Here is a 25,870-nt window from a genome sequence, read left to right as displayed (position 1 = left end):
TGGAACCAACCACTGCAGAAACAACAACACTGTTTTCAAACAGTAGAAACCAACGAAGAATTATTTCTTCTATCAATAGCAGGCTTACAGAATACCTTGTCATAGGATTTTCCAAACATAAGTTAAAATACCTGTGTTTGCCATCCAAAGCTGAGACGTCAAGAGATAGTACCAACCCTTCTTCCTGCACTTGACCTTTCTGTAGTCGCGCGAGTCTAAGTCTACCAGAAAGCAACCTCCGATCAGCCTGGTGTAGGTGGCAAGAATTCTGAAGCCTCCGTAAGACATCCTGCTGCCTGGAGGGTACATCTTAACTTCCTCGTGACTGTTTATCGTTGTATTCTTCATTATGTATCGCCCAGCACCCTCTCTTTAAAAGGGTAAAGGTTTTAAGGGTTTATCACGTATATAGTATGTACGGAAGGAAAAAAAAAACGCAGGCCGCACCAGCTCAGTCTAGTCACACCCGTCCGGTAGACTTGTCAGAGGTAAGACCATGCACACCGCGCAGTGCACCGCAGATCGTAATTCCTACTTAATATTAATGCTTTGGTAAACCTCATCAGGAGCTTGTGAGCTGGTTCCTAAACTCACGGGACGTTCAAGGTGCGTGCTTGCTGATTAGCTTTATCTACATTCGAGGGGATAAAACAAGAAGAAAAAGAAACGCGTTACCAATTCATAAAACAGCAGAGAAGCATGCCATCACGAAGAGTTTAGATTCAGACAGAAGGAATCGATGTGCCGTATGAATATTCTGGTTGGTACTTGAGACCTTCCTTCAGTTCATTTTTATGCAATGCCGGTAGACTGCACGTTAGAAAGAATTGACTAGAGCCACGAACGCGAACTTTCACTCCTTCAATTGTCGTTGGGTCATGCAGGTCCAGGAACAATGGAGCATTCCGAATGTCGTGAGAGGGTATGCTATGCCACTTCAGTATAGCTAACTGCTATATGTTCTTTGTTTCTCGGCTAGATCCTGTACTCAAGGCAAAAAGCAATGAAAAGGAATATCTTTACGGCGGCCTTTCTTTGTACATGCGCACATGTGTCCATAGCACAACGAAAAGGGTAACTCGGCCTCTTTTCTTTCAGTTTTTTCTTCTTCTTCTTCTTTTACCATCCAGTTCTGGATATAACGCCATACCGCGCCGTCGGCCAGCTCTGCAACCGGACGTATCCTGCGTTTGTTTTTCCTGGCCAGATTAAAGCATCTCATCACGGCGCAAGGAGAGAAAATGCTAACTCGAAGTGAAGAACACAGTAAAGTGGAAACTGCTGAAGATAGATCAGAGACCATGGCGTAGCCGGCGGTGAACACCTATTTGAAACTTAAGAGCCCTGCCCTACTAGGAAAAGTTGTCTTCAATATATTTTGAAGTGTACATGACCAGTGTGCATGAACAAGGACGCCAGTGAACGTGATATGCCAGCGCGACATATATCTGGCAAGGAAGTGGATGACAAAAGCTCTTTCCGGACGCTGCTTAATTTCTGCAAGCTTCATGTACACAGATCGCTTTCAGAAATGCATATGGGCCTCCAGATTCGACGGTTTTCTTCTCTTGCTCGTCTTCTTTCTAACCCCACCCCGCCTTTCCTGCCCGGGTGAGAATTACCACAAAGAGAATTCAATAAATGCTCACTCCATGTGCCGCCCCCTGCATCGGTCGATACGTTTTCCGTATGATCGACGTATTGTAATGTACGATGCTTTTGCGTGTGACGCGGAACCATTGCCCTTCCTGTGGACACTGGCATATTGCTTGCCCAAGGCAGTGCGACAAGTAATAAGAATCTGCGAAAAGCCAATCTTAGGATGTTTTCGACCAAGGGTGATTTTCTGAGAAAAAAACGAAGAGTTGTACCTGTGAGTATCGTGTTTTTGTTCTCGGTCACTAGGGCGTGCTTTAGGGCTGTTGCAGCGAAGTTTGCACAGCGCCATTTCGGGCCCAAGCGGTCACGGATCCTGCAGTAGATTGTTGCATCAGCGGGTTCAGCGGGGTTTCAAGCGGTATGGCGCCAAGGAAAGCTATATACGAAACCTGTAGGAAGCCCACAGAAAAAGCGGTGCATCTTGCCAAGTGCGAACAACTCGAGACCATGTATTTTAAAGTGCCGCCGTCGTCTGCTAAACTACCACGCGTTGCATATTTTGGGGCGCTGACATTGCTGCTCGCTCGCGCCACGTGGCAATATAAAAAGAGTAGTTTCGACGTCGTGTGATGCAAGGAACGTGTTGTTACCTGCTCTAACATGCCTGCCATTGAAGGACATACACATGTATATGTTCCTGAGCTCTTTATACACTGTATCAATGCTTCCTGAGTCATGGACCTCTACCCGAGAAACGTCATCGTGACGTTGGTAGACTGACTGAAACCGAAACAAATCGGAAGGTGAGGGCTGGGTTCCACGAATGGGCACTTGTTCGCTGTCTCCTATCGATCAAGACCGTGGCTTTCGTGTGTGACCTTGTTCGCCCCTATAGCTTCGAGCGTAGTTCAAGTCTACCAAATTGGTGGCGCTGTCGAACACTGTGACGTCATTTGTTTACGAACAAGGAGGGATCTATTGGTCATACTATTCATTTCGGGTTACCCCCCTTTTTCACCGTTTACTCTTCACAACGTCCTTTAGGTTGACAGACGGCACATTAAATCAACGAGTGGGGCACCATTCGTCGTCAGCGAGTCATTGTCAAAGAAACTTTCGCTGCATCAGCACGTCTTGCAATTACACGGACATCCGTTCTACGCGGGCTTCAGGAGAATGGCCATGTTCTACCGTTTCTTTGGGATCTGCTACGTCGAAAATCTTCATCCTGCGGAGTATAAGCAGGTTCGGTGGAACAAGAAAGGCCCCTATATGTTTTACGCTCTGATCCTGTGGGCCCTGATTACTGGTAAGTAAAGAAGTAACCATATTGCGTGACTAATCGTTTTAGAGAGCTTACCTCCCGCTAAAAAGTATGAGAGCACACGGGGTGTCTCGCAAAGCAGTCCCCATATAGTCCCGTCAAGATAGAAAGAAAAGGGACTACGGCACCTATGGCACCTTGATGTGAATCCTGTACTGATATGACATACCTGTTTGTGCCTGTACCCCGTATACGTGTGCTTACGTGTATCTGTATGATATGATACCGCGTGCTCGTTGACCCTTGTTTAGTGAGAAAGTCGAAAGTGAAAACAAAAAAAAAGTACAAGACATAGAAAAACAGAGAAGCTCGTTAAACTAGAACCAATGGGAAGTTGAGAACTCAACTTCTATACAGACTATTTCAGTTTTCGGGACGTGAGACCATGCTGAAAACGAAAAACGTATGCCTTGCTTCTTCAATTTAGACACCCTTCGTAGCACCAGGCTGCTGTAGCGGTCCAGTTCCGTTCTAGCACCGTTGTATTTTCTTGCAATATTCAACATTCAAAGCATACACTGCCGATATCTCCTTTTCTCTCTCTCTCTCTATCTCTCTCTTCCTGACACGCAGGTATATGGTTGGCAACGTACGTGAAGGGCAACCAACACGCAGCTCGCCACAAAGACTCTGAAAAATTCAATTCCGCAATTACATTCCTCTATGTCGCCGCCATCTACGTGGAAGCAATTATCAATAACGTTATTTTACTGGTACGAGCGCCGCAGCTCGTTGACCTCCTGCTTCGCTGCTCGAAGCTAGAGACCAGCATTCGTACGCCGCCCTACCTGCAGAATGTGGCCATCCGAGCAGCTTGGAAAATACTTGCCGTCCAGGTAAACAAAACTCAATTGCATGTCGCCGTATCCTAGCAACTGCGGAAAATTCACTGGCAGATTTCTCCTTAACAGGCAGGTCATCGGAGGCTAGTCAGATGTGTGTGTGTTTGTGTGTGTGTGTGTGTGCGTGCGTGTGTGTGATGTTAGGGGGAGGGAAATGCCTGGGTTCTGGTAGCCCAGATGGTCGCAATCACCTTCTTGCTGCGGATATGGCAGCAAATGCTTCACACGCGTTCCTAATTTCGTGATCATGGCGGTATCTTCGCAGTGTTATGCACATCATCATCGATTAGATGACATGACATGTCATCGATTACATTAGCGTGATTGTGACACTTCGCACAAAAGTTACGCGAAATAATTGTGAAATACAATTATTTGCATCCATGTGAGCCTGTATTCTCCGACAGTAAGGCACCGCGAGATAGGTCACCTGCTTACGACCACCAATGGGAATGGTCGTAGCTTTCGCTCGTCTGAAGTGAGAGCTTGACGCGGGAGTGTGTTCAAGGGACGACCCACTGGGTTATAGCGACCACGTCATTTGCACCCATCCCCAGCGTCTCAATTTGGAGGCTAGCGGTGGCGCTGGTCACCAGCACATTTATTAGTTTTTTTTTCAATTGCTATAGCATCTTGCACTCAAGCTTACGTGAGGATTTTCGTACAATCAATGCATGTCCCATGGGACACGGGTTCTTGCAAAATTCGTACATCGATTATCATTGCGATTGCATGCGTTTTAAGGGGTTTCGAGGTTTCGAAATGCACGTCCGGTTGCTGTCGTCTGGTATGGCTGTGTGTCCGCTTATGCTTGTTCAAAATACAGATTTCAACTGCCCAGCTACGATGGTCCCACGGGCCGATGCATATGGCGCCCCTAGCGGATCGTACGGACGGGATTCTGCATATATAGGAGCTGCTGATCATCGCATGGTCGCTGTATAATCTAGCGGGTCGTGGTTCAGAGGCCTGTATCTCGCCGAACACGACTCGCAGAAAAAGGATTCTTTCTCCCTCAATACTCTGACATGCAGTACAATCCGTGCATCATGTAATGAACCACATCCACCACATCTGTCAAAGTGCCAGGTCCTATTTATGCCTCTGACTTCGTAAAGGAGTTTTGTGTCGTGCTCGCTCTTACCTCACTGTTCTTTTCTCAACCACATCGTACAGGGTGCAGTGTCCACTCTGACCCTGAGTTTTAACGTGGCCAGTGACTTCGGCATAAGCCTTTTCTACCAGCACGACGACATTCCGGGAGAGCTGTATGCTCTGTCTGCCGTCGGATGCGTCTTTAGTGCGACGTACGTTTGCTGCTTCTGCATGTCTACTCGCCTTTGGATGATGTATTGTTCAAGAATATTCAAGATGTACCTCAACTGCATGCGCAAAAAGCTTGACCAGGTCCTACGCTCTCGCAGCACCGAAAATAGCAGGTACGCCACAGCAAGTGACGCCTTTCAATCCCACAAGTTTCACAATAAAGTTTCACAAAAGCATTGCTCTCGTAGGAAGAGTGATTTGGTGGACAAGATGCGGACCCAGTTAACCCTCCTGAAGAGCTGCAGTGATCTGGGTAGCGATATTCTGGGTCCCAGCCTCCTGTACACTTACGCCTACAGCGTGGCACTCTTCTGTGCTGCTGCCTACTACACCATCATTCCAGAAACCAGCCCCAAGTCACGGGTATTCTTTGCCGGTTTTGGAATCGTCCACTGGTTCAGCGTCTTCGTGCCCACAGCCTCGGCCAGCCAAGTCAAGGATGAGGTATAACAACTTGCGCAAACCTATAGGAAAAGTTGATGTAGTGGTACGGTTGCACGAGACCTTGTCATTTGTTTCTTCAGAAGGGAAAGACGTGGACCCCCATTTGTATATGTTGTAGGTGTGACTGCGTGTGATTCGTCGTTACAGGCAAGCGAACTCCTTCGCGTCATGCACACCATTTCGATGGAAGACTTCTCTGAAGACCTGCTTGTACAAGTAAGAAACACGATGATCACTGGCACTGGTATGGCCAAAAAGCAATTGGGTCCACCTGCACGAACGTTGTGGAAATTCCTTAGTCACGTCCTTAGTAGTGTTTACGCACGAACAGTGTTGAGGAGTGCTGACTGCCTATGCTAGTGAGGACACCACTGAGGAATCCTTTAACACATAAAACCTGGAGCGAGGCAAACACAGACGACAAGGACCAAAAGTCTGCTACAGTCAACTACAGTCGACAGGGAGCTAGCTCAGGAGCTTGTCGTCTGTGTTTGCCTCGCTCCAGGTACCAACTGGCCCATTCTGCAATTTTAGTCAATCCTCTCAAAATATGTGGAAGTGGGCCCGAGTGACGACAATTGTTATGTTGAATAGTGCGGTCAAAGGCAACAATGAAGGATGATGTCTTTCTTTTCGATCTCTTACTTATTCACAGCTGCGAATGATGCAAACGGCAGTTCGACCAGACGACCTCAGTTTCACCGGCTGTGGATTCTTTGTGGTTGATCTGGCCACCTTCGCCGATGTACGTGATAATTCCGCAGTGATGACTAGATCCTTCTATAGGCTTACTCGTGGTTTCGTGGGAAGTGTACAGTGAAAAGCCGTAGCGTCTAACCGGGTATCGTTGTCTTTCAGATCATGGGTGCTGTTATAACGTACACGGTGGTGTTGGTGCAGACCAACGACAACTACGCGACGGGGACCACACCGGTTTGCTCGCAGAACACCACCATACGATCTTTGTAGTGACTTCTGGATCTTGAAATCTTTTGTCTGCTCGACTTAGTATATTTCTATTTTTCGTTCAAGGCAAGAACGTACCGCGTACCCTCGAAGTGATAAATATTTTTTTTAAGTAAATGTGCGATACTAGTAAATGTGCCGGGGGCGATACTCTACCCCATTGTTAGAGGAGAAGCGGGGAATGAAGGAATAAGTCCCGTTACAATGAGGATCGAAGTCCCGTGGCGTCCAAAAAGGCGAAGAGAGCCTTGAGGGCAGAGCGTTGGTCAGCTGGATGCGTCCAGGGGCCAAGCAATTTTGTGAGAGAGAGGGGGGAGGGAGTCTAGTCCGTTGAGGGAGGCGGAGAGTACGGAGCGGGAAGGGTGGTAGTGTGAGCAATGAAGAAGAATGTGCTCGAGATAAGTATCACCCTCAGATATATACTGGATGGTTTCTTCGTCTAATAGTATGTCTTTTCACGAGAATAGGTATTTCGGTGCAAGGTTCAGTAAGATAGCACGTCAAAAGAACCTCAGATGGTAGAAACTCTTGCCAGACACAACCTGTGGCACGTGCAGCCATGTAGCCACATCGTGGGCATCTGAAATATACGATCATTCGCAGGAGAGCGCCACATGTCGATAGCAGATTGGGTGTTCGAGGCTTACGTGTTTGTGTCGTACATGTCGTTTACACAAATCGCCACGCCTCGGGTCTGATCGAGTGAGTGAGTGAGAAAGATCCAAGAGAGAATGGGAATACCGTGACTGGTTGTCCGTCCCCCTTGTACTTCTGGCACTCTCACTCAAGGGAAAGTCGTGCTGTCGTCGTGCAGCGGTAGCATATGTGACCGGAAATCAGGGTTCTATTCTTGGCGTCAGCACCTTTTCGCTGAGCTTCTTAAGAAACAGCGTAGGTCCTCAGGTTTTGACCGTCCAGGCTTTCATCCACATCGGATTCACCGTACATTTGGTGTTACAAAGTTATTGTACTGTGCGCAGTGGTATAGCCCACGGGGGGGGGGGGGGGGGGGGAGCACCCCCTACCTTCCACGAGCCGACCCACGCAAGTGGTGCAAATCCGAGGAGAAAAAGGGGGGGGGGATCAGTATGACGATCGCGAAAGTTCTTGCAGTTCTTGCGCAGTTGCAGTTCTTGCAGTTCTTGAAAGTTCTTGAATGGCTCTCAAAGTATGAGCCCATCAAAATCCAATCTGGTGACAGGGCCTCATTGGTCATAACAGCCTACATGTAATCGCATTGTGAATGTTCAAATCAATTAGTCTAGATTTGCATCTCGTATCATGCGGGGTGCAGCGGGACTTTGTGTGGAGCCCCCCCCCCTCCAACACACACACACCTTGGAGGTCCGCGCCACTGATTGTGCGAATATTATTTGTACCACACTCCACGTAATTTCCACATTTTCAACGTTAATAGTCCTCTAAACGCCATATGGCAGCGAACGAAAACCGGAACCAAACTTCCTTACCTCAGGACCTGACCTCAGGACCTCTGGAGGTGTGAGGGCCGGCGATAGGGGGGGGGGGGGGGGGCGAGTAAGGCGACGGCCTTACGCCCCGCGCACGAAGCCCTCAACCAGGGATTACTTTTTTTTTTTTAATATCAAGTATGCCCTTAATCGTGTGAAACAGGCCCCTCGATGTGCCTTTGCCTCAGGCCCCGCACACCCCTAGCACTGGCCCTGTGAGGGGTGCCATCAGCGAATACACCCTATTCAAATTCACAGAAGTCGAGTGGAAAGCGGCAATTTGGTTGCATAGTATAGTGACAAGAGGCAAACCATCCCTTCTGATTTGTTCTATGCCAGGTATGTGCAAAAGACAAAGATGGCTTTCGAAACCAAAGGCGTATACATTACAAAAATTTAAAAAAAAACGACAACAAGCAGGAATGAATAACTGTAATATTAATCGGGAGTAGATCTACAAACAAGGTGAGTTCGCTCAGATGCCATGACAAATCTGCCTTGCGAGAAGAACTCATGCGACCACACGCGGCCCCTAAGCGCGCGAAGCATATCGGCGAGTCAGCCTGATCGGCATTGACGGTAGCAGATAGATCAGATATTGTTTCAATCCAATCCAATCCTATCCAAGCCGCGCTATCCGCGCCAGAAGCCAGAGCCAGTTTACAGCCAGAGTTCACAAGTCTTGTTCAAAAAAGGTAAGGAAGCAATCAGCTGTAGTGTAGTAGAGTCATAGGGATAACCGCAGCTCGTTTACATCGCGGTTTGGCTGTGTAATGTAACTATATTTAAAAAGATTACTAGGTAGTTACTTCCCGGTATTGTAGCCTGTATCCGCTCCTATGTGTGGAGAAATGTTGTGATGGAGCTTTTGGAACTACATAACTGTCCGGAATTCCTGGACGTCTGCTGCAAAGTTCTCAACGCCGAGTGGAGCAGAAGCTACGCGGCAAGGTAAGGAAGTCGCACGCGTTTAAAAGTCATGACAAACAGCGTTAATTTCAGGGAGCACAGCTTGAAGAAATCAAACAGTGATCTGCCGGTGTCGTTAATTCTCGTAGAACGAAAAGAAAGCAGCACCGAATTTCTGGGGCATGCCAAGCTGACGAAAGTTGTTGGAAAACCACACTCGTGTATTGTTGAATCAGGCAAGAAAGATACCAGTTTTTGTGCAAACTTCCGCGTGATCATTGTAATCTGCATTGTTCGTCGCCTTTTAGTCATTATTGTGCCACAAAAGAGAGGACGGGGTCTTGGGAAACTGCTGATGATCCAGGTGGAAGATTATGCTCGAAGGTAAGAGCAGTTTGGAGAAATGAGCTAAACATATTACCTAATGCAAGCATTGGTATTGAAGGTACTAGACCGAAAGAGATTACTTTTACCACTTACACAGTCCAGCAACTGAACAAGCAATTTGATTTTCTTTAATTTCTCGTGCTGTTACCTTTACACAAGGGTGGATATTTTGTAGTGACTGGAGGGAAATGTGCAGCTTAACTTTCAGGTTGTGGCAAAAAGATGTTGGTTGAACTGGCAAATTTTACTGTTCTATTTGAAAAGTGATATTCGTCTCGGTTGAAATTTGATGAGAGTACTTTCAACACACGGCAAAGGTTCACCTCATTTTTTTTCAGAAAAATAAACAAAAAAAGGCCCATAACTTATCGATTTCTCTCTCTCTCTCTCTTTTTTAGGAAAGGATTTACCCATTGTCATCTGAATACATTTGACAAAGTAGAATTCTACAAGCATTTAGGATATGTAGAGAGCACACCTGTATGCATTGTAAGTGCACGGAAAGCTACTGCCCATCATTCTCCTCGCATGCACTCCAGTTACCTATGTGCGTTAAAAACGTGGGTAAGTGTCATAATGAACAATGGGAAGGAGCATAATTAGTGTGGGTGTTCACATGGCCATTAGGTGGAAGGAATGTGCAGTGAAGCCATTCACATTTTCCTCAGTTTACATCTAGGTCACGAGACACTGCTGGTGAAGCAGTGCCATCGTTTATGCCAACTAGTTTGCCTGAAAATGGTGCATTTTAAGGCATTTCCTATGCAAAACCGATTCTTTTTCCTTGAAGAATAATTAGCACTTAGGTGTGGTGTTGGCTGTTCAAGAATGTGCCTTGAGACAATTGCCAATCGACACTGTTCTAGTTCCAGCAGGGTCTTTGGAAAAGAGCTTCTGCTTTTCTAACAGCCACTAAATAGAATGGGAAGAACCTTAGGACCATTAGGAACTTTAGACTGTTCTCCTGCTGGACGCAGAACGACGACAGTTTGTTCGAACTATTGGTGGCTCTCGTCCTGAGGCCATTTTCTACCTTTCCACAAAATGGAATGGTTATTTAATGCACCATTTGACAGAAATCAGACAACCTAAATTCAGTTCACATGTTGCCATCTTTTATGTAATTCTTTCAATTTCTTTCACAGATCAGCGAGGTGCTCGAAACGGTGGCGCCCTCTTGCAAGCTTTTGTTCGGCAGCAGCACACATACAGCAGAGAACAGAGGTCAAGCACAAGCATCAAACGACTCAAAATGCTGCCATGGTGACAATAACGACTCTAGACTTTTACTTCCCCCTGTGCCACCAGCACCACCACCTCCTCCTCCTCCTCCACCACTCATGAAGGATCCCGTGTTGCAAAGTGATGGTACGGATTGTCCTGTAGTTAAGGTGTGGATGGTGAAGGTACTATCCTGACACCCTCATGCCTTTGCTTTTCCATCAGGTGAACTGACTGCACAGATTTCTGTTTTATATATATTATTATTATTACGAGACACATTTTGTCCACACATAAGGTAGTGAACAATAAAGGCAATGTGAAATGTGCAATTCCTTCCCAATAGAGCAAGAATATAACATTGGTTTGTACAGGGAGATGAACTTTATATTTTCTTTGTGTAATTTTCACTGTTACTGTGATTCTTTCAGCCATATGGGGATTACAAACCAAAAGTAATTTTATAAATGTGTATGTCATTTCACCATATGCTCCAAAACAGATATAGCTATGTACTTCAAAGTCTGCTGCTCCGAAGTATACATCAATGTCATGCCAAACTAGATTTTCTGCTGGCTTCATGTGGCTGTGCACCTCTTCTATCTAACATCAAAAGTTCATGTTCAATATCAAAAAGGTGTTGATCCTTAACGTGTGGCACCAAAGTCCGCATTGCTTCTGCCAGTTTGAGTACATACTCCCTGTTGGAACCGCTGGGGCCTTCGGCACTGTGAATTTGGCTGGCAATTTCTTTTTCACTTGCCGGTCCCACAAAAAACGGATTGTCCTGATGAGCCACATATATAGTAAGTTTGAACGGTGCGACTGTAGTGTCTTGAGGATGAAAGACAACCTCTACCTGCAGGGACAACATATTAGGTATAAGAAGATTGAAAAGAAATAATTATATCACCACTGATGACCCATGATACCTTGTCATAACCATCTTTCTCCCTGTAATCGAGATGTTCCAATACTCTGACTTTCTGATCAGAGTGGATTTCATATGCCACACCCCATACACATGCCTGAAGTAAAACAGGTAAAGTTAGTTATGTGTACGATAGTCTATTTCACTTATGTAATGTAAAATTAACATACGTCTGGATCGGTTGATGGTATCAGCGTGACGACACGCCCTGGCTGTGAATAAATTTGTGAAATGTGTGAATATTTCGTTGCTGACTTTACACTGCATTCGAACGGTACTCGGATCTCTCGGGTACTCAGCACCGTAGATCTAGTTATGTTTCCTTCCCAATTAGTGCGCAGACGCACACGTACACATACAGTAGATAACGATGCAGTAAAAAGCTAATTGTATCCACTGAGCTTACGTTTCCTGGCACTCCTCTATGGTCTTCGCTTGCCTGCCAAAATCTACGGACGTAGCCTTGAACATACCCAACGAGCCTCTTCTCGTATGGAAAGTCTACTTTCCACATAAGCGACCCATAACCAAATACCCACATTGTGTTTCTTGTATACGATGTGTCTTCGAGTGCCAGGTGAGAAACCTGACCGAATACTCAGGCCGGCCAGGCACACGACCACAACTCACTCGTCAGCTGTTGCAACAGCTGACATTAGGACGCTGAGGACAGAGAAGTGTGTTCGAAAACAAAACAAAAAAATATACCATCAACGTTTACAAACATTCAAAGACCCTTGAAAAGCATATGAAGCCTGCTCACAAATGGATAATATGCAGGTCTGCAAATTTTATAGCCCTTCTCTGATGAATACATGGTAGTCGTATCGGTATCAATATTTCGCAAGCCGAAGCAATCCAAAACAGATCCAACGAGTTCGTGTTTGTCTTCCTGACAAGACGCTAGATCCTGAGGGGTATCATTACCGCGTCACTCACTCTTCCAGGTGCTTCCGCGCAAAAATGTAGCTCCTACTTCTCATTGGCTGCTGTGTGGGACGCCTTGCATTCTAGTTGCCTCCGCGGGAAAAATGAAGCCATTATTTCAATTTCATCTATTTTTGTTGTACTGTTTATTAATAGGCCTGTTCTTTCACACGAATGTTGCACGGACGATCTTTTTCGCGTTGTTGAAATACTGGGAACTTTTTGCCTGCTTTGTAGTTTGTTGGGTTTGTGTGTTGAAGGTTGAAGCCGTCATGGCTATAGAAGCCCGCTCATATTCGAAACGTTGAAAGTGTATCGGAAGCATGCGAAGCACTTTGTAATTTGTCAGGGGTACTGTGCATCACCGCTATGTTTCTCATGGGTCATCATGAGGGACCTCACGCCAGTGATATGAATTTGATGAAACAAATGGGGTTAAAGCCAACTCTTTTTCGAGAAGCAAATGAAATCATTATATGTATCCAGAATTACAGTTTTTTCTGTATTTATTTATTTCTGCTATTACGCAACAACGCCTTACGACATTACTGTGGCGGGGATACATACAAATAAAAGTAAGCAATAAGTACAGCAAAGAAAAACTGAAAAGCACACATGTATATAAAACAACACGTACTCAGGTCCCGAACAAATCAGCTCTATACATCCGTTGGGCTAAATTTTCCTGTGATGATCAATCTCGATGAGATGTACGATGGAGGTTCCAAGTAATTAAAGGAGGTTCCTTTGTCATACTAATTTTATTAGTAGTAACCTTATCTAAAAATTGCAAACGTAACTGTTGTTTCCTTGTCGACAAACTATCCCAACCTAATCTGGACTTTATCTCGCTTATACTAACATCCATGCAACTCATCTAGCCGCAATATTCTGAACCCTCTCTAGTTCCTGCATTTAAAACATTTCGGGCGGATCGCGTACTGTACATGCACAATCCAAAGTAGGGCGAATCTGTATGCACCCCTTTTAACTCGAGTACTATGTCAGTTTAATATTATGGAACACAAAGTGAAAGCAACTTTCTCGCTTATTTGAATCTTTTCATGCCAAATCAAATCCCATTTCAAATCCGGGTTTGTCAAATCCTCTGCAGAATCCAGAAATTTGGGGATTTGATAGAAAACATGGCCAGGTGGTGAACTTAAGAGCATCCGGCTGCTATTCACTGAAAGTATATCGTGCCAGGTTAGCCTGAGAGATGAATGACAGTTAGTTAGCGATGAATAAGTTTCAAATTTACAAATGTAACCAAACTAACGCAGACACTTGGGGTAAATGGTGCGGTGTAAAAACAGCACAAAGAAAGAGAGAGATACACACCACGACGCCGAACGTCTAACCGATTTAATAAAAGGAAAAATATACATATACAACAATTATTGTCATTATCTGATTCTTCCCGCAATTACAATTTTCTGACATTTTCCACCAAACTGTACACTTTCCTACGCTTGGGAACCGGTCCTGCAGTAAAAATGTAAAGATATCAAGAAAATATGAGGAATATTTCAGATTTCGAAGAATACAAGTTGTAGTCCGGGTGCAATATGTCACGAGGAGCTTTTACAATTTCGCTGCAATACCACACTACTATATTGAAAACAATGATCATGTATGAACAAATTAATATAGTGCAAGAGAACTGATGTATACTCTATAACATTTTTTTTAGTTCGTATTCGAGTCTTGTATCGTCCTCGTCGTCTTCTGGGTTCTTCAAACTCAAGGGAGGGGGGGATATGTTTATTGAGAAAAAAGAGGCAAGGAAAGGAATGCTACATGGGAATGATACATCTTTCAATAGCGTTGTGTCCAGCTAGACAAAAAGTCCAAGTGCAAATTGCCGAAAATCTGCCGGAGATCGGTATTTGGTTGGCACAAGTCGCTGCAACTTGGGCTGACGTCGTCATAATGTCACCTGCGAAGGCAGTTCGTAAACTGCGTTTTGCTCAAAGCAGTGGCCTAGTCCAAAAATATTTCTGGAGGAGTTCTATGGGGACTTTACATGGGTGAGGAGGATTTCATTATCATCTCTTCCAAATGCACTAACCAAACTTACAATTTGGGAGGGGGGGGGGGGGGGTAAACCCCAAACAGCAGCTGCTGCTCGAAACAACAAAGCAACGATGCTAGTCTATGTCGTTCAATTCGATGTACACAAGTCCATTTCTACATTTTTTCTTCAGCTTGCAAAATTATTTTCAGCCAAGGTGAAAACCAGCTTCATACTTTGAGCCATAATGACACGGAGAGCATTACTTAAACGAGCAGGAATTTCCATTTCCTACTCGTTTGTAATGTGTATAACCTTTGACAATAACAGCTATCGAGCAGGTTGGTACGTATACATATCTATTCCAATAGCGGCAAAACGATGTTAAGACAGGTCACACACGACCAGCAGCAGCACTTTCAACCTTTGGATTTGATTTTTGCAATATACACACCTGCCAGATACAGTGTAAGGCACACTGGTGTTATAGAATAGAACATCGCGTAGAGGGGTGCAGAAGCTGCATGGCATACCTCATAACCATGCTTGGTTGAGAATCTTATTAGATTTGGACCATACTTGGCCCATCATTGCTGGTGCCTCATGGGACGCTATCTAGCCAACTAATGCCCGACTAGAAACCAAGATTGGTTCTACAATGGCCCCAACGGCATTGCATACTGGTCCCCGTGTTTGTTAGGACGGTTGTCACATACTGGCCCAAAGTTGGCGGTATTCAGTTGGCCGAGTAAGGCCGATGTCAATCAAAGCTTGGCCGAACCCTCTTTTTCGCAAGCTCGGCCCAACTAGGCCGAACAACGTTTAGGTATAGGAATGTCGTTTTTCTCCATGGGAAGCACATTGTCCTGCTTACTGCTAACAGATTCGTTCATAAATTTGGCCCCGTGCCCCGTGTGTTTCTTTTAAATACAGACAGGCAAGCTTTGTGCTGATGGCATGTATACAGTTTATTTATTTATTTATTTACCCTCAGGGCTACAGCATTAAACAGGGGAGGGGCTTGAAACAAAGCAGGAACAATGTGGAATACAATAAAAAAAAATAATAAAAAAACAACAACAACACAACGAACCAAAAACACGAGCATAGATAGTATCACTGGTGGACAATCAGATTAGTATATGTAAAGCTTAAATAATCTTACGCTGCATTCACGTGGTCGTGAAGCAGTTTACTGAACTGTCTACCGTCAGTGATGGAGGTAAGGTGACCCGGGAGATGATTCCATTCCAGTGAGGTTTTAGGTAAAAATGAGTCAAAACACGTTTTAGTAGTGCAGGATGGGACACCAACTTTCTGGCGATGATCAAGCCTTGATGAGACGTATGATGGATGTGCAATTAAATGGAGTTTTAGCGTTTCGTTGTAGTAATATATCTTATGGAACAGACACAGTCGAGCAAACTGGCGGCGAACAGTCAAGGAAGATAGGTTAAGGGCTGATTTCATCGCAGTGACACTGGCTGTACGACTATAATTTCCGAGAATAAACCGTGCAGCACGGTTCTGAACCATTTCCAGTTGGTGAATGAGTGATTGTTGCCCTGGATCCCACACCGAAGCGGCATACTCTAATTTAGGAAGAATTAGCGTTCGGTAGAGTGTTAGTTTAGTTTCCCTTCAGTTGACGATTGAACCCCTGTATGCAAGAAGGGGATAAGTCGAAAAATCCCAAACCGAAAAAACTTCGAGTATTTGGTGAAGTAACTGCAGCCGGTTACCTCGACTAATGCAATGGAAAATGTGTAACATATATGTTTGTGTTTTTTGGGTCTGTGAGTTAGCAGAAATTGTCCGTGAGCATGGTACATCATTTTCCAATGTAACACCGCATGCACACACCCTTATCGCGCAAATACAAGCAGCTTTCACAAGTCGTACTTTGATTGCTGAAGAACCAGGTAGGGTGAAGTCACCTGTGCGTTGCAGAGCAGTCTAGGTCGAGCGTATCGTGCTGCTAAACGAGCACAATCTTGAAAATATATCGTAGGTGACCAGCATAATATGACTTATTAGCTTAGTGCTCACGTTTTTTTTTTTTCTTCTTTCTTTTCGATTACAACGCTCAGTATCACTGCCGACACAGTCGTGTTAGTTAGGAAGAACGTGTTTTTCGAGTGGAAGCCGCAGTTCAATTTAAGCTATCATTTGTATGCGTGTGTAGAAAAGGGGCAAGACCTGGCTGCCCATCCTATTAACACACATACATTTCTCGTTTCTTACCCTCCTGTAACAGGTCAATAAATTGCAATACGGTCCTAAATTTTCTATGGCAGGTACATGTTGGTATGTGGACGTCATTGCAGCAAAAATACACGAAAGGGGATTGCATTACATGCATGGCTTGCTTATTGCATACAGACGATCAATTACTTTATATATGGTTATCTCTAAATTAAAAACCCGAGACTGGGGGACAAAAAACGACAAGCTTGTCTGTGTTATGGATCTATACCACCAGCTCGCTTGCTAACTCTCTATCCTCTCGGTACTGTGTATATATTTTTGTCATTTTCTTTGGGGACTGTGTTGCACGATTTACCCTAAACATACCCGATCATCGTGATCATTTTGTGACCTTAGTATCAATAAAGAAGTATCCTTGATCGAAGACAATTTGTCGCCTTCTCTTATGTTTTTGTCATTTTTATCTGCCCCTCTTCCTTTCTACTTAATCTGCATATCAATATACTTTGGTTACGGACACTTCACTTTTTGTAACCAGTTGGAAGGAGAAGTGGTCACGAGATAAGGGTATTTCGAGGCTGTCGGGATCCGGGGCCCAAGAGCAGTGGCAATCATATAATGCCGAAAATCATGAGACCGAACTATCAGAAAGCTGGCAAGTCGGAAGACAGACCTATCGAAAAACCGAACAAAGAGGAGCCCTAAGATATGAAAAGCATTAAAAAGTACAATTACTACATAAAGTGTACTTTCACTAAGTCGACGTTATATGTGAATTGCTGTAGCAAATGAATCATAAACAAAAGAAAGAAAGAAGAAAGGACAGAAATCACGGGACCTGCGGTGTTGGATATACGTATATAAACTCAATAAACTGCAAACTAAATTTTGAACATCTGTCAAAGAAATTCTAAAAAATCTTGGGGGCGACACGTGATTCACATTTACCACCTGCACTTGTGTTGTTTTCCCACGGTGGTGGTTCCCCGGAAAAACCCGTTCATGTCTTTGGAAGACTTGCTTTGTGCATGAGCTATGATTGCGCAGAAATAGGACAGCGTTATGTTTCTGATCCTTGTTGTTTAGTTTCGAAAGCGATTGCCCTATCTACAGGGATCTCAAACACGCGGCCTCTTGGCCATCAAAGAGAACGAAGCTACCCTCTCGAAATTTAAAGACGAATTAGGAGAACAGATTTTCAGGCATTGTTTTCAGCCTGGCCCCAGTACTGCTGCTGCGCAGTCCAAGTTAGGTAGAATACACTGCATGCGAGCAGTTCTTGTGGCTCTCGAACCTCACAAAATTACGGACACGGCAACCTGGTATTCGCGTGCGGTATGGTATACTAGCACACCGTAGCTAATGCGAGGATTGAGTCGATCTTCTGTCCATCCTAATTCTTATACTATATCAAATAGTGACATTAAAACCCGGCTTTTGAAAGAACTCAGCCAAAAAGAAAAGCAAACTGTCAGTTCGAAAGAGAGGTAGTCGAAGTGGCTGAAATAAGAAGTGGCTCTTCCAGTTGTACTACTGAAGCTTCTATTTGTTTGATGGATAAGAAACTTGAATTTTTATTCAAATCATAGGCATTTTTTTCACTTGTGTCACCCCTTATCACTACGATGGTTTTGTTTGCACATGCCTAAAAATGTCATTTTGAGGGTCTTTTCTGACATACTTGTACAGACTTCGACTACGGAGCTACGGCAGACAAGGACAGCAGGAAAAGATCACCACTAGGTGTAAAGTTCCTTTTTAATCAGTTTGTCTCAAAACCCCCAATCCCAACGTTCAACCTTCCTTTTCTCTTTTTCCAGAAATAAACCAGTTGATTATGGAGTGGTGTATTGTCCTTGTCTGCCGTAGCTCCATAGTCTAAGATGTCATACCAACTAGCCCACTCTACATTGTTAATCAGTTTTATACTTGTAAAGTGCTGGACAAAAGCTTAACATGCTCTGGCACACTCCTCCCTCCGAGTGACAAGCTGGCAGCGAATGGTATCGTACGGACTTGCATACAGGTGACTGGGCTACCTATACGCGCATGTCTAAGTCTGTACGGTCCCATTTGCTGTCACTCTGAGGAAGGAATGCGCCGGAGCGTGTTCTCTAACATTTGTCTAGTACTGTACTCGTTGTTTTGACATGGTGGGATAGCAGTGCACCTGCGCACATGACTGCGTCGGGTTTCTTACCATTATAGTTTAGTTGTAAGCAGCTCTGTCCCTCCATTGTCCCATCTGTATGCTCTTGTTCCCTTTTGCAGTTATGTACCAACTGGCCCAAATTTCTGCACTTCTCATTAAACACAACATAGCAAACCCGAAGCCATAACCCACTGTGAATATGCCAGCTAGCTCTTTCTCTTTGATTTTCTATACTTATTTTCCAACTGTGAACTAAGGCAGCAATACAGTAAGTAAATGGATAATTCGGAGTGCTACTGAACATTCTCCTAAGCCTTTGTGAAGGTCGAATAGTTTTTCATACTATCAGCACTCTATTTGGAAGGCCGCCCATTTATTGGCGTTAGCCTAGTAAGCCCATTAATTTTTGGTGTTATCCACTATCCGGCTCCACAATAACTATGTCGGTCCTGTTTTTGTGTACAATGTTATGTATGATATACCAAAGTTTTATGGTAACTACAATCGTTTCTTTTCCTTGTGGCCCTGCATGATGTGGTCGAAAGTCAATATGCCCTGTGGCTCCAATGGCGTTCTTAGGACCCAAATATACTGTCTAGGTAAAGTTTTGTCCTCAGTGCCACGGGGGTTCAATGATATAGACTGGCACACAATTATGTCAAGTACACCCAAAGACCTTTTTTCAAATTCTCGTATTATTGGACTACACAAAAAGAACTACCTTTACAGTACGGAGAGAAAGGGGAAAAATGGAGGCGTCCAGTACATTCTCCACCTCACTTTTGTTGAGAAACGGTGATAGCTTTTGCAAAAGACATAGAACAGACATAGTACAGGTCTCTCGCAACAACCTCGACATTTTCTGCTTCATATTTTCTGTGCGAATGAATAACAGGAGTTATAGTCGGTTCCACATACTGTTCACCTTAGCAATGTGTTCTGTGATGCATACTTTGACCATCCAAAAAGTGGCAGAACATGACTCCTTCAACTCTAAATATTACTGTCATCAAAAATACAGTGCTTAGTGAAATGTATGGCATTTGCAACTGCAATGATTGTTTTCTATCAGCACTGTTGTAGCCATCATGCTTGAGTTATGGTTAGTTCAGTGATCTTCTATCACCGTCAGGGTTTCTTCTACCAGCAGAACGCTAGCCATTCTGGCAGACATATGGTGGCCCTGACAAGGGCCGTTTGTTTACTTCGTCCAGGTCTGCTGCTTCTTCTCTAGTGCACCATGAAGCTACTGAAGAATTCCTTAGCATGACCACAGTCCATCTTCTAGTGTCTATAGTTCCCTACGGGAGCACACTGTTGGCATAAGACAATCCGTGGGGTGGGGCATCGTCATGCAGCTGGTGCCTGTGGGATGCCCTGGACAGCATTCAGACATGAATGCAAAAGGCCAATCCTGTGGGAGTGGCGCACTTGATTACAGTGTGCCACCAGAGGCCTTCTGTTGGGTCAGCTCTGTTTGAAGAACTTGAACTGAAAGTAAAACATAATTGTGAGTAGTGTGAAATTACTGAGAATTATAAGTAAAGCATGTCAGTTACGAATCTGTCAGCTCAGCACGAGAACAATTGGGTGCCTGCTTTGGTTGGCCTTGTGAGGAGTAGCATAAGCAGGGGTATGCAAATTCTCCAATAGAATCCCAATATTTCTCTCTATCCCATACCCAATTCATATATCGCATCTGACAGTCCTGGCCTTTTTGGTCAGCTACAGGGGTTCCACCTGGAAACAATAGAAAGAAATGCATTTAGGCAACAAAAAGCTTCAAGATTGCAGCTTTTAACATGCTGGATAGCATTTCACTCTCCGTAATTATCATTTGCAAGCCTAAGGTTTTGGCAATGTCATTCATAAAATCCTCTATAATTTTTGAAAATTAAACCATCTGATCACTCACTGTGGCATTTGTAAGCTATCAAAGGCCACATGAGAAAAGAAGAATATTGTTTGATTGTTCAAATCGGATCGGGGCTTAAAACCTGAGGGGTATCATTCGTAACTGCTGCTTGACCGCAGGGTTTTGAGCCCTAAATTCTAACTGTATCACGCGTTAAATCACTCATTGAGGCTTGTATACGCTATCGAAGCTGCACGAGAACAGGAAAACGTCGTTCGGTTGCTGTAATTTGGTTGAAGCTTAAAACCTGAGGGGTATCATTCGTAACTGTTGCTTGACTGCAGTGTTTTGAGACCTAAATTCCAACTGTATCACACGTTAAATCACTTACTGATGCTTCTATAAGCTATCGAAAGCTGCACGAGAACAGGAAAACGTCGTTCGGTTGCGGTGACTTGATCGGAGCTTAAAACCTGAGGGGTATCATTCGTAACCGCTGCTTGACTGCAGTGTTTTGAGCCCTAAATTCCAACTGTATCACACGTTAAATCACTTACTGATGCTTCTATAAGCTATCGAAAGCTGCACGAGAACAGGAAAACGTCGTTCGGTTGTTGTAACTTGATCGGAGCTTAAAACCTGAGGGGTATCATTCGTAACTGCTGCTTGACCGCAGGGTTTTGAGCCCTAAATTCTAACTGTATCACACGTTAAATCACTCATTGAGGCTTGTATAAGCTATCGAAGCTGCACGAGAACAGGAAAACGTCGTTCGGTTGCTGTAATTTGGTCGAAGCTTAAAACCTGAGGGGTATCATTCGTAACTGCTGCTTGACTGCAGGGTTTTTAGCCCTAAATTCTAACTGTATCACACGTTAAGTCACTTACTGAGGCTTGTATAAGCTATCGAAAGCTGCACAAGAACAGGAAAACGTCGTTCTGTTGTTGTAACTTGATCTGAGCTTAAAACCTGAGGGGTATCATTCGTAACTGCTGCTTGACCGCGGAGTTTTGAGCCCTAAATTCTAACTGTATCACACGTTAAATCATCACTGAGGCTATTTATAAGCTATCGAAGACTATATGAGAACAGATAAACTTTTTTGGTTGTCCAAATTTGATCGTCGCATCATTCAGCACTGTTGGCTGCAAATCTACCGAAATTGAACTTATTTAACTGATTTCACCACAGCTGAAACAGGTCGCGAATGTTTCATTAAAAATTCGGGAGTACAAACACCAAGGAACTAAAATTACTTACCTCCATGTGGTAATTAGCATGAAACAAGAAGCACAACACACACACACGTCAACCCACGACAGCGCGAAACCGACGACTGAGAACAATCGATGTCTTCATGCGCTGACCAGGGCACTACATTCATAGCCACCGCCGCCGAGGCGTACGAACACAACGAATGATACCCCTCAGGATCTAGCGCCTCCCGTCTTCCTGCTCCTCGGTCGTGAACCATGAATGAACTGCACGTGTAATTTAGCAATGCATATAAATTATAGCTATAGTTAACCTGTGACGAGGATGTGTAGTGCAGCACAACATATTGGTGCAAGGCTTGCTCTGCATTATATCACGCGAAATGGTCGGAGGTTAGCATGGCCGGTAAGTATGAACACAGTGGAGGTGACCTTCTAATGCAGCTATCGTGCACACTTTCCATATGCTGTGGATGACTGGTTTAGCGACGATGTAGATACATGGGTTTGCTTGGTAGGTAACGATTTGTGATAGACTGTGCCTCACTTCAACCTGATCACCATGGCCCGTGTACCGCCAGCACAGTATGCACCTGCCGCTTTCGAAACAGTTGTCGTCTTCACTGTTTAACACCAGAAGTTTTACAATTCAGTTCCGAGACGAAAGATATGCGCCGATTTTCATTGTTGATTGAAAGGTATCATCGTTGAACTGTATACTTTCACTTCACATCGGGTTAGACTCTGGGTTATCACGCAAAATTTAAAAGTAAACCCAAAAACCTAAGGTCCAGCTTAGTCATGTTACTGAGTATTATCTCTCGAGGAAATAATACATTAAAGGAGGAATTTGCCGAATTTCCTCCCTTGAATACAGCACCAAATATGCATTACAAAAAATGCAGGCTCTGTTGTCCTGGAGGGAAATATCTTCGGGCTCTCATTACACAAGCGAGCAGCAGGACCTCGTTCTCCAAGTGTTAAATCAATCAACGGAGAAGGAACTCAAGAAACTGTCCATTGGTCCTGCAAGCATCCTGCGGATAATGCACCACCGGGACGAAAACGGCAACTTCGAGACTATAGACCATTTACTTTCGATAAAAGGGCTTCAAGAGAAAGGATTTAGGAAGGTTTGTGATGCCATTCTCCATGGGAAAAGGCCTCAAGAAAAAGCTCCGGATAAGAGCAGCATCATTCCCTCTTTGCAACAAGAAAGGATTGAGGTAAGTTGATTCATTTAAAGGGGACAGTCCGGACCAAAGGCACATGAACCCTGTCAAGTGCTCGTGCAGCCGAGTGGCTCCGCAAAATAGTTAAGTTAAATTTGCAGTCAATTTTGTCAATTATCGACAGTGAAGTTTTATAGCCAATCTTTTTCGCCACCATGTTGGCACTGTAAGTAGCTTCCAGTCTCTGTTCTGCCAAACAATCTAGCAGCCAATTCGAAACAAAACTTGATTACATTTTACCGTGTTCTGTGGATCACCTTTATCTTGGTCACACAGTTTTGCGACATTCGTGAGGGTGTGGTAGCTCATGTTAGTGTCACTGTAAAGCCAAAACCGGATGAAGAACACGCTGCTCGTTTTTCTTGTTTATTTTTTTTTTAAATATGATGCACAGCTGCATGAAATCTTGCATATGGGATCTACAACTCTAATCTCAATATCAGTTGACAAGCTCTCCCTTTAAACAACTGCAGTCACTTTTATCACATATCCCACTTGCATTGTGTTGAAGTCTCGTGAAAAGAGTACAATAATACAAATAATTTTTTAAAAACTATATATTCTATACTATATATAATATTCTGAAAAAGCTTCAGTGTAGGCATGTGTGTCTGAATGTCTCAAGTCTAAATGAACATGGGAATGGGAGCCTGTTGGCCTCGGGTAAGTCTTCAGCGTGTTTGATATTGGTAAATTTTGTATCTTATGACCTGCTGTTATGCCACAGCTGGTTATGATACCCATTTTACAAACAAGTTCATGTAAGATTTTTTCTGCAGAGAATTCAGGACGTGGTGGCCATAGACGTTACTCCTCCATGCATAACGTGGGCACATCTCAACATTGACAAAGAGGTGCTGTCCTGGCAAAGACACAAATTCCTAGACGATAAGGCACGGCATCACCTTCATACCTATTACGATGCCGTAAGTGACACCCGGTTTTGATTTCAAGTTGAGTGTCTACGAACCGGTTCTCGCACATGCATAATTCTTGTCTCTGACATTCATCCTCGACCAGCTCATCTTCATCTCACTTAGAAACGTATCTTAAAATTGCATATGAGAGCACCGAAGACCGGCTGTGGCGATGAGAGTGCCCTACCTCATACCGGTTTACAGACGACAGCATGCCAGGCAAGCACAATGCATTGCGGACAGGTCCTTGTCACCATACGTAACCACAAGAATGGCCATGCTTATGACCAGCAGTGAAACCATTTGTAATCAGTGCGATTGCTCTTCCTTCGTATGACCACAGTAATTATTTTTTTCTGACATGCTTGCAGTAAAACATGTACACTCACAAATGAAGCCTCGTACTGCTGACCACTCCCAAAGATATAACAACAACACTGGTGCTAAGACTCACTCTGCCATTGCAATGCACTTGTGCTCTGCTTTGGACGAATAAGCTGCCATGTCGCTGCATTTACACTGGCAAAATACACCCATCTTTTGGTTCTGTGCTGATGGGAATGTGTCTGCTAGTGCAAAAATGGAACCTAAACGAAGTCACATGACCTTAAAAGAATGCTGTCATAGCGACAAGATGGTTGCCACAAGTGACTGCTTGACAGAAGTTACAAAAAATGGTGGGTGTAGAGCACCCTTTCATGGTAGCTATGCATGGCGGTGCTCTTGATGTCACTGTCTATGGATCTGATCTGCTGCAGTTGATTTTGTACAACAGCAACAACACTTTTGTTCTAATGACAATGATTAGAGAGTTTCATTGCATTCGATATCGATATTCATGCAGGTTTCAGTAATGAGAGTATTATTAGACTGACTATAAGGTTCATTTGTATATTTTGCAGGTTCAGAAGGTATTGCCCAGTATTCCACCAGCCAGCCTGTACGTAGTAGAGCAGAAAACAGTGCGACAAAAACAGAATGCCGAAAACATGCAGATACGGACCCAGTTTGCGATTCAAGCAATGCTGGTCGCACTCCTTAGCCACGGCAAGCATCATCAACCCCAGGTAACATCAACAAAGCATCTTGCAATAGTAGTTGGATCATCTTGCACCCTAATTTCCCATCAGTCAAGGTACTTGCCATAACTCGGTGGTGAGTTCACTACCGAGGTTGCGCTAGCATACAGCTTAATGTCAAGCCAAGTTGTGGCCAAGTTTCACAGAAGAACAGTGTTGCTAGCAAGTTATTTATGACCACATTGTGGCATAGCGAAGAACAAGACGAAGACGAGGAATCTATCAGCGAGTCTTATTTTAAGACAAATGCATTGTTTCTACATACGTAGCCTCCTGTCCTCAAATCCACTGTGACGCAGAGCCCTGTCTTATCCTACAGCACAATCCTTTACACAACACAATCTTTCCCCCCACCCACCCCCAAAAAAAGAATGGCATCTCCCAGATAACCCTGTTACAGAACACCGTACAAGGGCCCTCAGGTGTGGAACAATTATTTTCGTGCAACAAGCCTACCAATCCTATTCACTGTTGTGACTACGTAACTAACGAGCTTCTCTTCTGCTACGTAGGTGGTGTCTATAAAGTCTGCTGCCATCACCCAAATCTTCCAGCTTGGAGTTGGAGGGGAAAGGGTGTCTGGACAGTCTATTCTGAGAGAGATGCTGCAGTCACAGTCACTGAAAATGACACCAGTCCAGCGGGCTAGTTACGAAAAAGAAGCTCCCGTCAACCGTGAAGCTATCTGTTCTGTAGTTCTCCTGGCTGATGCATTTTTCCACCTTATAAAGACTTGATGCCAAGTATGCATACCCAACGTGTAGCTGTTCCTGTATTTCACGCAGGACTACATTGAGACAGTAATTATGACAGAATAAATGAATTTTAATTAGGTCACTCAAATCGGTTAGGT

The 25,870-nt window shown here is 44.2% G+C and overlaps 3 protein-coding genes and 1 long non-coding RNA gene across 6 annotated transcripts; 2 read left to right on the top strand and 2 right to left on the bottom strand.

The window, feature by feature from the left end:
• Positions 1–8,607: 8,607 nt before the first annotated feature.
• Positions 8,608–11,653, top strand: LOC135401380 (N-alpha-acetyltransferase 80-like). 2 transcript variants are annotated; one of them, XM_064633757.1, is made up of 6 exons: positions 8,608–8,665; positions 8,795–8,921; positions 8,973–9,115; positions 9,188–9,263; positions 9,665–9,830; positions 10,412–11,653. In XM_064633757.1, the coding sequence occupies exons 2-6, from the start codon at positions 8,830–8,832 to the stop codon at positions 10,682–10,684; spliced, it is 750 nt and encodes a 249-aa protein (XP_064489827.1). In that variant the 5' UTR covers positions 8,608–8,665; positions 8,795–8,829; the 3' UTR covers positions 10,685–11,653. The 2 variants fall into 2 exon arrangements, with proteins under 2 accessions (XP_064489827.1, XP_064489828.1); XM_064633758.1 differs by lacking the exon at positions 8,608–8,665 and having other exon boundaries at positions 8,672–8,921; positions 9,665–9,755.
• Positions 10,360–12,104, bottom strand: LOC135401381 (putative glutathione-specific gamma-glutamylcyclotransferase 2). The gene is made up of 4 exons (XM_064633759.1): positions 11,825–12,104; positions 11,589–11,630; positions 11,420–11,515; positions 10,360–11,346 (listed from the first exon to the last, which is right to left on the bottom strand). The coding sequence occupies exons 1-4, from the start codon at positions 11,957–11,959 to the stop codon at positions 11,038–11,040; spliced, it is 582 nt and encodes a 193-aa protein (XP_064489829.1). The 5' UTR covers positions 11,960–12,104; the 3' UTR covers positions 10,360–11,037.
• Positions 12,105–17,615: 5,511 nt separating this feature from the next.
• On the bottom strand, positions 17,616–22,000 carry LOC135401378 (uncharacterized). The gene is made up of 3 exons (XR_010424804.1): positions 21,836–22,000; positions 20,401–20,459; positions 17,616–20,210 (listed from the first exon to the last, which is right to left on the bottom strand). It is a non-coding gene; the product is annotated as an uncharacterized LOC135401378 (long non-coding RNA).
• On the top strand, positions 21,988–25,854 carry LOC135401376 (transcription elongation factor, mitochondrial-like). Of its 2 annotated transcripts, XM_064633754.1 has the most exons (5): positions 21,992–22,195; positions 22,695–23,015; positions 23,801–23,947; positions 24,841–25,005; positions 25,530–25,854. In XM_064633754.1, the coding sequence occupies exons 1-5, from the start codon at positions 22,115–22,117 to the stop codon at positions 25,752–25,754; spliced, it is 939 nt and encodes a 312-aa protein (XP_064489824.1). In that variant the 5' UTR covers positions 21,992–22,114; the 3' UTR covers positions 25,755–25,854. The 2 variants fall into 2 exon arrangements, with proteins under 2 accessions (XP_064489825.1, XP_064489824.1); XM_064633755.1 differs by lacking the exon at positions 23,801–23,947 and having other exon boundaries at positions 21,988–22,195.
• Positions 25,855–25,870: the final 16 nt, after the last annotated feature.

Source organism: Ornithodoros turicata, chromosome 7 (genome assembly GCF_037126465.1).
Source record: "Ornithodoros turicata isolate Travis chromosome 7, ASM3712646v1, whole genome shotgun sequence".
Lineage (NCBI taxonomy): Eukaryota > Metazoa > Arthropoda > Arachnida > Ixodida > Argasidae > Ornithodoros > Ornithodoros turicata.
Note: the sequence above shows the minus strand (reverse complement) of the source record. Positions and strands in the feature narration are given on the sequence as shown.

What these genes read in the sequence shown, in the direction of transcription:
- LOC135401376 (XM_064633754.1), top strand. Translation starts at nt 22,115, where the DNA reads ATGTGTAGTGCAGCACAACATATTGGTGCAAGGCTTGCTCTGCATTAT. An exon ending in GTCGGAGGTTAGCATGGCCG is followed by an intron (nt 22,196 to 22,694) that starts GTAAGTATGAAC and finishes CAAAAAATGCAG; the next exon opens with GCTCTGTTGTCCTGGAGGGA. An exon ending in TGCAACAAGAAAGGATTGAG is followed by an intron (nt 23,016 to 23,800) that starts GTAAGTTGATTC and finishes TTTTTTCTGCAG; the next exon opens with AGAATTCAGGACGTGGTGGC.
- LOC135401380 (XM_064633757.1), top strand. Translation starts at nt 8,830, where the DNA reads ATGGAGCTTTTGGAACTACATAACTGTCCGGAATTCCTGGACGTCTGC. An exon ending in AGCAGAAGCTACGCGGCAAG is followed by an intron (nt 8,922 to 8,972) that starts GTAAGGAAGTCG and finishes CGTTAATTTCAG; the next exon opens with GGAGCACAGCTTGAAGAAAT. An exon ending in GTGGAAGATTATGCTCGAAG is followed by an intron (nt 9,264 to 9,664) that starts GTAAGAGCAGTT and finishes TCTCTTTTTTAG; the next exon opens with GAAAGGATTTACCCATTGTC.
- LOC135401381 (XM_064633759.1), bottom strand. Translation starts at nt 11,959, where the DNA reads ATGTGGGTATTTGGTTATGGGTCGCTTATGTGGAAAGTAGACTTTCCA. An exon ending in TACCATCAACCGATCCAGAC is followed by an intron (nt 11,516 to 11,588) that starts GTATGTTAATTT and finishes GTTTTACTTCAG; the next exon opens with GCATGTGTATGGGGTGTGGC. An exon ending in AGAAAGATGGTTATGACAAG is followed by an intron (nt 11,347 to 11,419) that starts GTATCATGGGTC and finishes TTGTCCCTGCAG; the next exon opens with GTAGAGGTTGTCTTTCATCC.